The following is a 14,525-nucleotide window of genomic DNA, read 5'->3' on the forward strand; positions in this document are numbered from 1 at the left end:
AGTCTGTCCTCGTATGGGAGGTGCTTCAATCCTCTGATCATCTTCATGGCCCTCTTCTGGACTCACTCTAGCAGATCCACGTCCTTCCTATGCTGAGGATTCCAGAACCAAACAGCACTGCAGGTGGTGTCTCACAAGAGCAGAGCAGAAGGGCAGAATCCCCTCCCTCAACCCGATGCTCGCATTTCTTTGTATGCAGCCCAGGATACGTTTGGGCCAAAGCACACGCTGTCAACTCATGTTGAGGTTCTCATCCATTAACACTCCTAAGTCCTTCTCTTCAGGACTGTTCTCAATCCATTCTCCACGCAGCCTGTATTTGTCCTTGGGGTTGTCCTAACCCCTGTATAAGGCAAGAGAACTGCCCTGTTCATACAATTAAGCTGATATTTATTAGGGTTTGTTATACGTGTCTTATTTTTCAGTTAAAATTTTCTAAAAGAAATTTGGGATTGATGCTGAAATTAATTAGAAGTTCTGATTTTACGCTGGTGATTCAGAACACTAAAGCTCTGATTAAATTCAGTTTGTTTCAGTTTCATGCAAACTGAGAATTAGAGTATGTAATGACTTCGTCAGTTTGGGTTATTTTAACATCCATAAGAGTGGACTGTACTGCATGAAACGCTTAAATGTTAATCAAGTGATTTCAACATCAATGACACTGTACAAAAGTAAAATGGAAGGTATGTAACAATGAATAAAATAACTTCACAAGGCTTCAATGAAATAACTTCATAAGCTAGTTTCTAATGAACTTTTTGTGCACAGTGGAATATTACTATGTATTTGTATGATTTCATTTTGACAATACAGAAACACCAAGAATTGTAAGGAGGAGATGAAATCATGACTGGTCAAGGGCATGCTGGATGTCTCTCTTGGGTAAGCTTAGCTTCTCTTATCAATTTGCTTCTCCTTCAACAATATCCTTCCAAAGTCATTTCTGTCACACATTTCTAATCCATCGTATGTCATCGCAAACATTAATAATTCTTAGCATAAACTATTTGCACAATTACAAGATAACAACAAAGCTCATTACAGCACTTAAAAAAAACATGGAAGACTTATCTGTTCACTATCAAACGTATATGTTTGGAAGTAGGAATATGGTTTTCAAGACAGGGCACTAAACAGCAGCTTCAATAGCTTTTGAAAACAAGATATTTTCATGCCTTCCAAAACAACTTGCACTACAATATTGTCTTCTAAGACAGCAGGATTCCTTCTCAGGCTCATGTAACAAACAGTCTAAAGAAGCCAAAGCTTGCCCATTTGGAAAGGGAAAGGATCAGAAAGGGGAACTTGTCTGTATTTCTCATCTAGTTAGAAAGATCATCATGAGGTGAAACTTATCAAGAGCATAACAGCAGTTAAACTGCTACAACATGGATATTTACAGACCACTGTGTTTCACAGGTACACAGTAATTCGTCTTCTCTTATTTGCTGTCTGCAAAGCACATGGAGAGGCATACTGATCAAACCTCGTAACTTATTAAATATTTCACAATTTTAATACATTCCAATTTTGAGACAGAATCTGATGATTTTTATAAAACTTTCATGTACAGAATTCCTACAGTATAAGTCCAAGAATATGCGTGCTTGTTTTAGCTTAGCATCAATACAAAAAATATCAAGAGCTAAATCTCACTGTATAGTTTCACAGAATCACAGAACGGTTTTGGTTGGAAAAGATCTTTAAGATCATCGAGCCAAATCATCAACCCAGGCCTGCTATGTCCTCCACTAGACCACGTCCCCAAGAGCGACATCTATTTGTCTATTAAACACCTCCAGGGATGGTGACTCACTACCTCCCCCTGGGCAGCCTGTTCCAGTGCCTGACATCCCTTTCAGTAAGGGTTTCTATACAACAGAATATTAATACACCTAGAAAAAGCTAGCAACTAATTAAGCACCTGTCTTAAGGCTTATATTTAGATCTAAATAGTAAAAGCAATAGATTTCTAAACATGCCTACAACATAAAATTTTCAGTATGGTCAGTACAATAACTGACATCCATTAATTTCTGCAGGCTAGAAGGCTACATATTTTCCCTATGTACTCTCTACATTGGGCTTCTTGAGCTCCATCAGTAGCAAATTGTTTTCTAGCTAAACAGAGGCCACTTGTCACCTACATTAAGCTGCCAGAGACATAAGCACAGAGGAGACAATGACGGCATTCCCAGAAAATGCCATCTTTAATGTACATACTCTGCAGCAGTAACTATGTGTAAATATATCTAACTGAGCTATAAAGCAGAGTAAGGAGTTTTATCCTTTGCTTCCATGCCACACACCACAACAGTGAAGTAAATGACTAAATTTTTGCTCTCTGCTTAATAAGATGGCTCTGCTGCATTTTCACATCACTAATTTACAGACAGGTGACATATTTTAAAGCCTGACACGTAATAATTACTCTAATCATATTATATATGTGATTAACATTATCGTAATCAATGCAATTGTATAATTAAGTAGGAAAATGGTCGTCAGTTAAACTCAGTCACATGAAAAGGCTTGAAAATTCAAATAAAATCACTGAAAATATTTTCCAATGGCACTGTTATGATACTTCCAAAGACTGAGCAAACAGGAACTCTTAACAATTCTACTGCTAACTGATTACCAGGTGTATTATATCTTGAAGCTGTGTAACCAGTAATTCCGCTTCCCTCTCTAATGCTACTAACCCTTCCTTACATGAGAGAAGAAAGTATCAGTCCACCACTTGATTAATAGAGCAGCTTTGATCCCACAGTACAGATGAAAAACAGCTTACTTCAGTTTGTAACAGTACAGGCCACCTACCGCAGTGAAAGCACTACTTCTGAAAGGAAGCTATCTCACAGAAATCAGACCACAGCAAGTTAAGTACTGCATAAAATCTCAGCCATCTTTACCATTTAGCAGAAAACCTTTATAAAGTTATGGTGTAGCTGTGAATATAGAAGTAATTTTAGTTCCAAAGATTACATCATTGCTTCACTAATGTATTAACACATTGCTATTTCAGTCTATCAAATACAGCACAAAGCTAAATGCCCAAGTAGACAGTTATTTTTCTGTTATGCATACAATTGGGCACACTATTAAGTTCTAAGCATTCTGTTAGGCTTTAATTTATATTCTCAATAAGAGAAATTTGAGATCACTCTTGTGCTTCACAAAATAAGCAAAACTGCAAGACCAGTGCACTGTGGGTAAGTAAACAAGGCAAAATTTACTCAAAACGTAGTACACCCATAGATCATTTACTCAACCAATCCTGAAAAAAGTAAACAAATCTTTACATTTTGGGTGAAGTTAAAAAAAAAAGAAAACCAAACCAATTCAAAAAACTGGCGGAAGAGTTAGCAGCTCCTACCCAAAGATACTGTTACTACTTTTCTGAACTAAATAAGTCTGAGCAGAACAGAACAGAAAACTGGATATTAACCCTTTGTAACATTGTCAGTGGGAGGCTAATTTGGGAACAATCAGAGCAAGAGAAGCAGTTTTTCACTCTGACATTTGAAAAGAAGGCAACTCCAACAGAATTGTTACATCCGCGTGCAGCAAAGTTTAAAAATTAAGGAGACACAAAGTGTATTTTGAAATATTTAGGTTACCTCTGCTTCTACATCCACATTCTGTTTCAGAAGCAACTTCAAAATATCGACGTGGCCATTCTGACTAGCGGCTTGCATAGCTGTGTGTCCAGCACATTGCCCGTTCACCTGGAAGCACATCAATACTTTGAGAAAAGTTGCAAGATACACACACCCCCTTATACGACACTTTAGCAGCATGCATGTAAGTGTATTAGAAAACTTAAAGCAAAAGCATGCATATGAAAGTATCAATTTTTAGAGAGATGCCTTCCTAGCACGTACAGATAAAATCCTAGCTCTTCTCTATTTAATTTCTGTAGCATTAACTAGATTGTAGGAAAGAAGCAAGAAATGGATTTATTTCAAACATTAAGAACTCAACTACAGTTGGATTAAAAACTTATCTTTGAGCTATTATAAAGACAAGATTTGAGAACAGGTCTCAGAATGATACCAGTCCTCTGCTCTATAGTATAGTTAACTTCGTTTTCTACTTTATGGCAACAACAGGAGTCAGTCTGAACAAAATACCACGTTTTGTATAATCTTGAGCTACAAATATATCCTCAGAACTGAGAGTTCAGTCTCTTATCTGAAAGAACTACTACTGCTGTAGTGAAAAAAACATCTGATCTATTTCAAAACGTGTTTCCTGAACCAAGTCCTATAATTTTTAGGTGTTTTATTTAGATTTTTCACTACCATGTGATCAGATAAGTTGGTAAAAGGAATCTGACAGTAAGCAAGATTAGACAACCTATCTTACAAGTTCAGAAAACAAAAACAAAACAAATCCCACAACAGCAGCAAAAAAAGCCCCAAAAATCTACCCTCTTTCCTTTTATTCCCTTGAAACCAAAGAACTTGAAGACCCTTCACTAATTCTGAGTGCTTGGTTCTCTGCCCTGACTCTGGCAGACAGATGTTGGAAGGCATTTTAATTCACAGCAGACAACAGAACACAAAATCTGTCCAGTGTAAAAGGTATAAAGTGCTATTTTCACACACCCCTCAACACATTTCTTAGGATAATAAATGGGAGAAGAGACACTGGAACCAACTGTACCACTATTATGCAGACATACCAGTGAATGGCAAGGAGTGCTCATGACAGCTTCACTTCCCTCAGTCTTACGGGTCCCCAGAATCCAGTCCCAAACAAGAATACTCACATCCACATCTGGTCTCTTTAGCAGGTCTTCCACTTTAGCAACATCTCCGTTGGCAGCAGCTTTAACCAATTCTTCATTGAGATCTCCAGATTCTTGGGTTTCAAATAATTTCTTCAAGAGCTGGGACAATCTCTCTGTAATTATTAAACAAAGGACAATTATGATTACTATTCTAATCACACAAGAACAGAAAAATAACAGCTAAATTCGCCACATTTCTGAAGGCATGCACATAGTGATACACAAACCACCACAAAACGGCAGCTGTAAGTTATTATTCAGTTCTAAGTAAGTGTTGCACCCTGATACCCTTTAGACAGCTGAGACTGTCACATCAGGCAGTTCAAAACAAAGTTGATTGAACCACAAATAGCTTGTCTACTACAAAATACAGAAGGGTGGGGAGGAAGTAAAAACATGAATTTACATATTGATTTTACAGGCTTTTTAGTCATCTAGCTTAATTTAAGGTATTATGCTGCCCTCTAATCTGAAACTCATATTCCTCTTCAAGCTAGTTTTACAGCCACTGTGACTTTATTTTGATTGCAGAAAACTCATTGTATTTATGCCTTCCTATGAAAAAGCGTAGAAAATAATGTAGAAAAGTCTCTTGGCATTAAGGCAAATATATGAAGAGGAAAAAACAACTAGCTACCCAAAAAGAGGGAAGCCACTGCTTTAATCGATCTGTGAAACAGCCAACAGAACATGAAATGCATGGGATAGTCTTTCTGCCTCATTATTAGATGAATGAGAACAAGTTCAAGAGGAGTGAAATATGATTACACAGACATGAAAAAAAATAAATCCCACTGTATCCAGTCAAAGGATGTCTAACCAAATCTTAAGACAAAATTTAAGGAAGGAATATCATCCTTGAGTAACTGATTGCAACAGATCCCTCACCACCTATTAAACAAGGAGTCTGTTTGCTACAGCCAGAGACACCTTCTTTGTGCCTTATTCCCTATTCCCATCTGATGGCCCTCCCTAACATTTAGATTTTGAAGTCTTTAGAGCAGACCTCCAAAGACAAATCTGAACTGTGGTCAAATAGAAACCCAAATTAGATTTGGAGATTCTGCACCTTATCAAGACAACAACCACCAACATCTCCACACCAGTGCCAAGATTCTGCACCTTATCAAGATAACAACAACCAACATCTCCGCACCAGTGCCAAGCTTTTTCTTGCATCCTTCTTCAAGGGATAGCATCAAGTAGCCAAATGCTATATTTGTATTTAAAAGACAGGTGCTCTGGGATATGGTTTAATAGTGTATAAGTACAGTTGGACTAGATCTCGGAGGTCTTTTCCAACCAAATGATTCATTGATTTTATGCCAAGTCTGAGTATTATTAACCTTGCATACAAACTATGTACTGGCGCTTATTAATTTTTAATACAAATACTGCCCAAGCATACATTACTGATTATTCTTCAAACTTACCACCAGATGCATTACTTATAGCAGATCCTGCTGATGCCACCTTTGAGACAGCTGCTGGATTATATGTCCAAGATGTCCCACAAACTTCTACTTTTAAGTCACTGTCTGAATAGATCTGCTGGACCCGACCAACTTTACCTAAAGTCTGCATTAAAGAAAACATCAAATGCAAATAATACTAAAATGAAATACTCAGAAATTTGAAAGCTGTTATAGCAAGTCACAAACTTTATGAAGCAGATTACTACATCTGAGCAAGTATTACACTATGTTTGATGAAATACACTTTCTCTAACTTAGAAGAAAAAGGCTTGGATTCCCACAACCTCCAGGTATTGTTACTAATCATAACTATTATACCAGTTTTACCATTCTAACATACAACTACTTACAGGAAGCATTGCTTCAGCCCACTCTCCATGACCTCTCTGAAGAAGCTTGATTCGCTCTAAGTCATAACATACTTGAACAAGGTCACCCACTTGAAACTGAGAGGTACCTCCTTCTGCACCTTGAGCAGCATCTCCACTTCGCACAACATTGGCTTTGGTGAGAACAGCTGGATTAAACGTCCACCTAAGCAATGAATCATTTAAAGTAGATTTTAAACATGCAAAGCAAAATACACGTTCAAAACTGTCGCACGAGATTCTACTTGTATGCCTACAATTTTTCTGCAATTGGGTACTACGGCATACTTGCTGTCAATAATTATCTGTGGCTCATTAGCTGAATATTTCCAGGGTGATCATCAGAGATGTACCTTTGTAAACGAAGCAATATCCTGCCTAAGGGAAGCAACTGACACAAAACAGTAGAGTCCTGAAAGTAGCTGTACCATTTATTTATATTTCCAGTAAGAGAAGAAGATGACTCTGGTTGAAAAGGGGAAGATCCAAGCTGTCTCACAAAGGACTGGGCTGTCAGGAAAGAACACGGAAAGAGCATGGGATTTTGCCCCCTCCCTCCCGAGTCAAAAGCTGCAACATTCAGCTATAAAAAATGCTCTTCAATCAAATGGTTGTCCCAGATACATCTCAGTTCTTAAGCTATCCTAATCTGTACTATAAATTTTACCATTTTGGAGGCATTTAGCTGTTTTTATGCTGAATTATCTTCTAAGACATAATATGGCAATCTCTCCTTTACCTGCCATTTGGTCTGGGGTTGACTTCTATTCAGCTGTCTGATTTGGTTGAAGAGCATCAGATAATCTCTATAAAGGGCAAAGTCAGAGGGGAAACCACAAGACACAGCAGCTCCACTCACTGACTCTGGAGCCATGACAGTCAGAAGAAAAGCCACTTGCATCTCTTCAGCTTGTGTTAGCTGTGAAAACAGCTTTGCCTTGTGCTACTTTGCAATATTAACAAACAATATCTTGAAGGAAAGCCTGTATGAAAATGCACTGTTAATCCATTCTGGACAAACTGAACAGGTCAGTGCCCAGGTACAACTGAAATGTTATAATACTAATTAACAGCGTCTAAAAGATAAGCCCAACACTTACGAGCAAGGTAACTAACTCACACAGACGTACTATCTCAGATCCAGCTGTACAGCTGGGTTTGATTCATGTTTGCATGGACATAGCTCATACTTCTAACCTGAACTGCTTTCAGGGAGGGGTTTTGGCAACAGCTTCCCCAACACTGCCCATTCTCGGTCCACACTTACATAAACTAACACACCTTTGAACAAGAAAGTGCCAGACCGAGGATCATGCCAAGGTTGCTCTACATTAGACAAGACACCCAACGTAAAAAAGTTTGTCACCCATCCTCCTAAGCCATCTCCCTGAAAACCTGCAACACACTGCAATTATCATTCCCTTTGGAACCATGCGATACTTGGTAATTAAAAATGAAATAATGGAATAAAACATGACATTTTGGAAATAATCTAGTCCAGAACATCATTTATTATTTTGGACTCAAATTTTCACCAACTCAGAGACACAAACTTCCGTTTCCACTAAAGCATCTTTGAAGGTTAAGTCCTCATCACACGTTGTAGAAGGAATATAAAATTATCAAGAAAATCTAATAGACAGAAAAGGAGAGCAGAAAGTTTCTGGCACCACGTGATCACAACTGCTGAAGGCAAAGAAGTGCTACATAACAAACCTGTTGCCACTTGGGTACTGTACTACAATGTCATGGTCCTCATCGATGCCACATACTGTTCCAGTTGTTGTTAAGGTTTCAAACATGCCATCAGTCCACCCTCCATGACCATGCTGCAAAGACTGCACAATTTCCAAATCAAGGTCAATGTTTACAAGGTCACCAATTTGAAGCCCACCAGGGTTTCTGTTGCCATTTTGCTCACCTGAAATGGAATAAGAGGAAAATGATCACACTATTTTTCCAAGTCATCTAAAGAACGGAAATTCATTTCTGAGACATAACTCCTGGTATCTCTGAAACTATAGGGGCCAATAACCAAAAGGGAGTGAACAGGTGAAAAAAAGAACTCTGAAGCACTGGCTTATGGAATTGCATGTTCCTTGTTAAGTTTAAGGCAAATAACAATGACACTGGTAAATACTGAACAACACCTCTGGCTGAAGAAGCAGCACGTTCGTGAATGAATGCTCAATGAACTTTGACTTCTATGGCCATCCAGTGACTTCTTTCTGTCCTGTTATTAGTTAAAAGACCTACAGGTTGAACACTATTTTCAGTTTGCACCTTGCAATAAAATGCAAGTAACATGGAAAATAGCCACTCCTGCAAAGCACAAAAAGTTAAAGAATAATCCTTCAGAAAAGCTACTGATACGGCACTCACTCCGTAGAGAGCTGATAGACGTCAAACATTCCAGACCACCCTGATGAGATCGGTCTAAGAAAGGAAGAGAACCAAGCCAGCAAAGAATTACAGAAACATTAGTTGGCGGAAAAGGTCTTTGGAGGTCATCTGGTCTGATACCCCACACAAAGCTGAACTAACAACCAGCTGAGGTCACCTATGACTTTGTCTATCCAAGTCCTGAAAGCCCCCAAGGATTGAGGTTCCACAGCCTCTCAAAGTAACTTTTTCAGTGCTACAATATGGAGCTACAGGTGTAATAGAAAGTTTCTTCAGTATGTGATCCAAACCGTGAGCCACATTTTAAGGTCACTATCATTTGTTAAGCTACCTGTCACTACTGAAATTTCAGTGTCACTCTTTTCATCCACGGTTCAAACTGGTTGTGGGTGGCTTGTAGATTCCCTCCTAACCTCCTTCCTGCAGGCTAAACAAGTCCAGCTCCTCCTCCTTGCAATTTACGTTCTCTCAGTCTCTTGACCACGTTAGCAGGCCACCATCAGACCCTCTACATTTTCTCAAAAGTGCAGGGAGGGAAGAGGAAATGACAAATAGGACACAGTCTCAAAACCTCTGAGAAGAGTCAGACAATAACTTTTCCTACTCTGTTGCCCACCGGCCTCCTAATATAGCCTGTTGTGAAATCTGCCTTATTTGTAATGATGGCACAGTGCTGCCTCGTTCAGTTTGGTACTCACTGCAACACCCAAGTCTTCCTCAGGAAGGCTCCTCATGCAGGCATCACAATTCCCACTCTGGGAATTCCTGGAACATAGGCTTATTCCAACCAGAATGCAAAACTGCACTTCTGGTTGAAGTCCACAAAGTCTCTATTCACAGAATTCTTCACTTCCTTGAGGCTCTTATGAATAAAGCCCTATTTTCAACCACACCCTCTGCCAAGCTGCACATTGTCTGGGGTCGTATTCTGTCTCATCATCAAGGTCACTGATGTGGTATCAAACAGAATCAGTCCCACTGTCTTGCTCCAACTACATACCTATTCCGTATTAATTAGGCCCCTGCTGGAGTATTATTTGCACTCTACTTCAAATACTGCAAAGCTTCAAAAAATAACTTTTTAGTTCGTAATGCAAGCATACATTTAAATTCACAGCATGAGCGTATCTGTGAACTATGCTCAGAAGACAAATAAAAGGGGCAGATGTTCTAACAAAGAGAATGACTGACAAGACTGAGAATAATCTCGTAAGAATGATGAACTGAGTTCATCTCATCCATTAACAGCAACTTAGTATAGTGGAAGGGGAAGAACTGAACAAAGAATAGTCTCCTACCATCTTTAGCAATTAATACTCATGTCTTCAAACACAGAACTACCCTAAAAGTATGCTACATGCAGAAAACAGACTTTTACTTTTAAAGCAAGAACCAAAACAAACAAAACGCCTACATAAGAACCTGTTTACCTGTGTAATAAAGAACCAGTAGGTTCCTATTACTACTTTTCTGTTTTTAATCACATCCAATTAAAATAATTAATTTTAAGTACAGAAGCAAGATACAAAGATCAGCGTACCTTGGCTTTTTACTTCCAAGTAACTCATGGACTTGACATTAAATACCTAAGTGAATTCTTGGACAACTGTAGGGGTTTTTTTTTGTAAACAAAACAGACCTTTACCTTTTTCACCAATGCTGTGAATGAAAGAATGGTGCTGCAAGTATTTGTGCAAGGAATTAGATGAAGACTATTAAAGAGAGAATTCTCATTACTTTAGGAAAGCCAGTATTATCAGCTAAGTTTATGTATTGAAATATAATAAGACACATAAGAAGAAAAGCAAAATCTTCTTATATAGATAGCATCCAGCTTTACGACCAAGTGCGTGGCCAAGAAAATACATTTTAATAATAAAGAAATTTGTGTCTAATTACCTATAAAATTTATCCCAACGTGCCCATATTTCAAAACCCCCGGAAACTACTTTTTTAATAATACACTGCACACCTGTACAGCCTAGCCAAGACACTAGAGAAAGAAGTCAAGGCAATAGCTGATATGTAAAACCTCAGCCATGATTTCACAATATAATATAACAGCTTAAGCTGTATGTTTGAATGACTCCTATCTATGGCCACGCACATGCTAATTCACTGAATTAATCTCTGAATGTTTAAGACAGTCTTGTGAGAACATACAGCCATGTTTGGCTCCTTAGAAATACAGTACATAAGATGTGACACAATTTATTCCCTAGGCAGCACTTAACATCCACTTGGATCTCAACACCAAATGCATTTATAACAGTGCCAACAATTAATTATTATTGTATAGAAATGCTACCATTTACATTTCACTGGTTAAGGAAAGCCCTTTTAGATAACATTCAAAAAAGGAAGTAGAACCCAGACTAGGTATAATTAACATACATCAAGATAAATTTACTTTATCTTCAACTCACCTAACACAGGACAATGGTCCCTGTAGAAGGAGCCTCCTTTGGCATCTTGGACACATTTCAGGTCAGACTATGGAGAGAGATTGAGACAGCTTTAGTCCTCACTGATTGAGACTCCAGGTTAACATAAGTCAGTGAAACTAGAACTGAAACACACTCAATAAAGAACAACTAAAAATTAGGTGTACAAAAAAAAATTCATTACCGATGCACATAATCTCAAACACTTCCCAATCTATCAACCTTGTCATTCTCAAAATTTTAACTTTACCAATACAGAAGTCTATAAAGGATAAGACATTTTTAATTCAAATAAATGTATTAGAATAACACACAGCTCCCTTGAAGTGCTCTATAACCCATCTTTCCTTTTTAAAAAAAGTGTGTGAACACAAGCACAGAAAGAAAAAAAAAATTTGCAGACAGCGATCAAAGCCACAGCTCTTCCTGTACCAAACATTTAATGCCTGCCAGTGCTGCCTCCTCTTCCTAACCCTTCTTAACAGATGTTTAACTTGGAGAAGAAAACCTGGCACACAAATTCTTCTACAAAGAAGAATTTCCAATTAAGAATATACAGAAAACAAGGATATTAGTTTAAAAAAAACCCATAGTATGCTGAGCTAAACATCATCTTTTTAAAGAGTAAAGTTCTAAACTTCATCCTTCAGAAAACCTCTGTTTCATATTCGCCAAGAAACAGACGTTTCAAGTGTGATAAGCATCTTCAATTCATAAGCTAGCAGAGGTCCTATAATTCTCCTTTCCTCTAGTTTTTTTTCCCCTGTGTAACCCTTAAAGCCAAATGCTTACCATCTGCCCGTCTGCCATTGCTCCTTGCAGAACAATTCTCACTAAACAAAGGCATTTCGTTGCAAGATGAGTTGGAAAGGAGGCAGAAAACTTTGCAAAATGTGCCAGAATATTCCATCGAATGGGGGAGGAAATAAAGGACCGGTGGCATTTATGATATAATCAAGCAGAACTAAAAAAATACTTCAACAATTGTTTTTCCCGACACACAAATTTATTGACAGACTGTGCTTCTATGAAAGGATTAAAATGAAAAGTCTCAAATCTCCCAAATTACCAAGGCCCTGATGAACTCTCAGTGACCTGTAACTGCTTAGCAGACAGAAACAACATAAAATTCAGCATAAATCCCGATCTATGAAGAATGTACCACCACTTTTTCAAAAAGTGATGAAAGCAGCCAGACGAAGAGCGAATAAATCTCATTATTTTCAAACCCTGTGATAAACCAGAGGATGAGTTTGTCCAGCCTGGCAGCAGCCAGCCTGCGACAGAACGCTGCCACCCGGTGGGCAGGTGCTGGGTTTAACTCATCTGAAGACAAAAGGGGCTGTGCTGACCATCCCAGATGGCAAGCTCATTCATTCTCTCAGACCAACAGAGATTTAACGTGCCCGGGAGCGCTTGGTCTCACTCGCTGAATACAAGCTTTCCGTGTCATGCAACGACCAGCTGTCTGTGCAGAAGTCAAGGAGGGGTATACACCCAGGAGCTGTTTTCACATTCTTTAGAGCATTAAAAACAGAGCTCGGGAAGGTCCTACATGGTTCTACTCCCAGTCAGGCAAAATCTGAGTGAAAGATCGCTTGTGTTACAGCAGGTGTTAACACACAGAGCAGGCTGATGGCTAAAAGCTAGAAGAAATAAAATACTCAGCAAAAGGCTAATTATTATCTTGCAGCTGAAACTATTAGGAAGCAGGTTAAGACATCTTAAATTTTATGGAAAAATAGAAGACCCAGAAATCTACAAATCTGCTCTCATTTTTCACCCTGCCTGTACTCTGTCCGCATAGTTTATTTCTGGAGTATAATAATATACTTGGTCTGAAAACTAAGTGGCAGCTTCATGTTGAACCTCAGCTTCACATGTCTTCCTTTCACTTACACGGTGAAGCCAGTGTCAGATTACTAAGCAGCAAAACAAAGTCTGATTTAAGCATCACAGAAAACCAAGGAGACTTATTTTATTTACATAAACCTCACCAAATAATAGAGGACTAAACACACAGAAAGGCGAAGCACTTGACAGAGATCAAGGCAGAAATAAACTAACACATGTACACTGTACATACAGCCAAGAGTTCCTTCAGCAATTTTGCAAACAGCACTTACTAACAAAAGTAACATCAATGCCATAAAGGCCTGAAAATGTCTTTAAAAACATAATCAAACCAATAAAGATCCTGGAGTTTTAAAACAGGACACTGTACTTGGTTGCGGTTTAATACAACGAAAGCTGGGTAAGCAACTATAATTCTACTTCTAGCACTCAGCCACCATATTTATTAGAAAAGTAACCCTAGAATGGTTTGGGTTGGAAGGGACCTTAAAGATGATCTAATTCCAACACTCCTGTAATGGTCAGGGACACGTCCCACCAGACCAGGCTGTCCAAGGCCCCATCCAACCTGGCCTTCAGCACTTCCAGGGATGGGGCTTCCAGGGAAGCCCTCTTCTGCCCAAGTAGTTTAAGTAAAAAAAACAGGGTGTGGTGTTAAGCTCCTGGTCATCCTCCCCCTGGGGACTGCATGGGGAGAGACCCCTCTCATGAGAAAGAAGCACAAACACAGCCAAGGTCCGGCCACACCAGGCTGCCGGCGCATCATTGCTGCCAGCTCTCATGCTCACTCCAACAGCTCAGCGGTACCCCACTTCCGAGAACTCTACTGGGATTTTCACAAATTTTGTGAGTCTCCCTAAGTCTTGTAAATGAAACAGCGGATCATTTGGAGGCAAGACATACAAGTACAAAAGGGAATGTATCAAAACACAGGAGACATTAAAATGCAAACATAAGACTCATGGTGACACCACGTGCTGAAAGAGGTCAGGCTGGGTGTAAATACAAGACAAGTGTGTAAAGATGAAAACAAACTTGATGGAGAAATGCAATGAAACTTGAAGAGGATTCTTTCAAAAAAACAGAAAAATGAGCTATAGATTTTGTGGAATTGAAGTTCGAGAAGAGACAGGAGTTCCAGTTAAGGAGGAATGAAAACTTAAGGAATGGCATGAGCACA

At 38.8% G+C, this 14,525-nt stretch overlaps 1 protein-coding gene across 2 annotated transcripts in view; it reads right to left on the reverse strand.

Moving 5' to 3' along the window:
* Positions 1-14,525, reverse strand: part of MIB1 (MIB E3 ubiquitin protein ligase 1) — an 80,968-nt gene that overhangs the window by 44,824 nt on the left and 21,619 nt on the right. For both annotated transcript variants that reach the window (XM_054058531.1, XM_009563246.2), the window contains exons 5-10: positions 11,474-11,540; positions 8,361-8,565; positions 6,627-6,810; positions 6,235-6,379; positions 4,781-4,914; positions 3,627-3,734 (exon numbers count right to left, since the gene is read on the reverse strand). In XM_054058531.1, the coding sequence (XP_053914506.1) occupies positions 3,627-3,734; positions 4,781-4,914; positions 6,235-6,379; positions 6,627-6,810; positions 8,361-8,565; positions 11,474-11,540 (843 nt within the window). The remainder of the gene's footprint in view (positions 1-3,626; positions 3,735-4,780; positions 4,915-6,234; positions 6,380-6,626; positions 6,811-8,360; positions 8,566-11,473; positions 11,541-14,525) is intronic.

This window comes from Cuculus canorus, chromosome 2 (genome assembly GCF_017976375.1).
Source record: "Cuculus canorus isolate bCucCan1 chromosome 2, bCucCan1.pri, whole genome shotgun sequence".
In the NCBI taxonomy this organism is placed as follows: domain Eukaryota; kingdom Metazoa; phylum Chordata; class Aves; order Cuculiformes; family Cuculidae; genus Cuculus; species Cuculus canorus.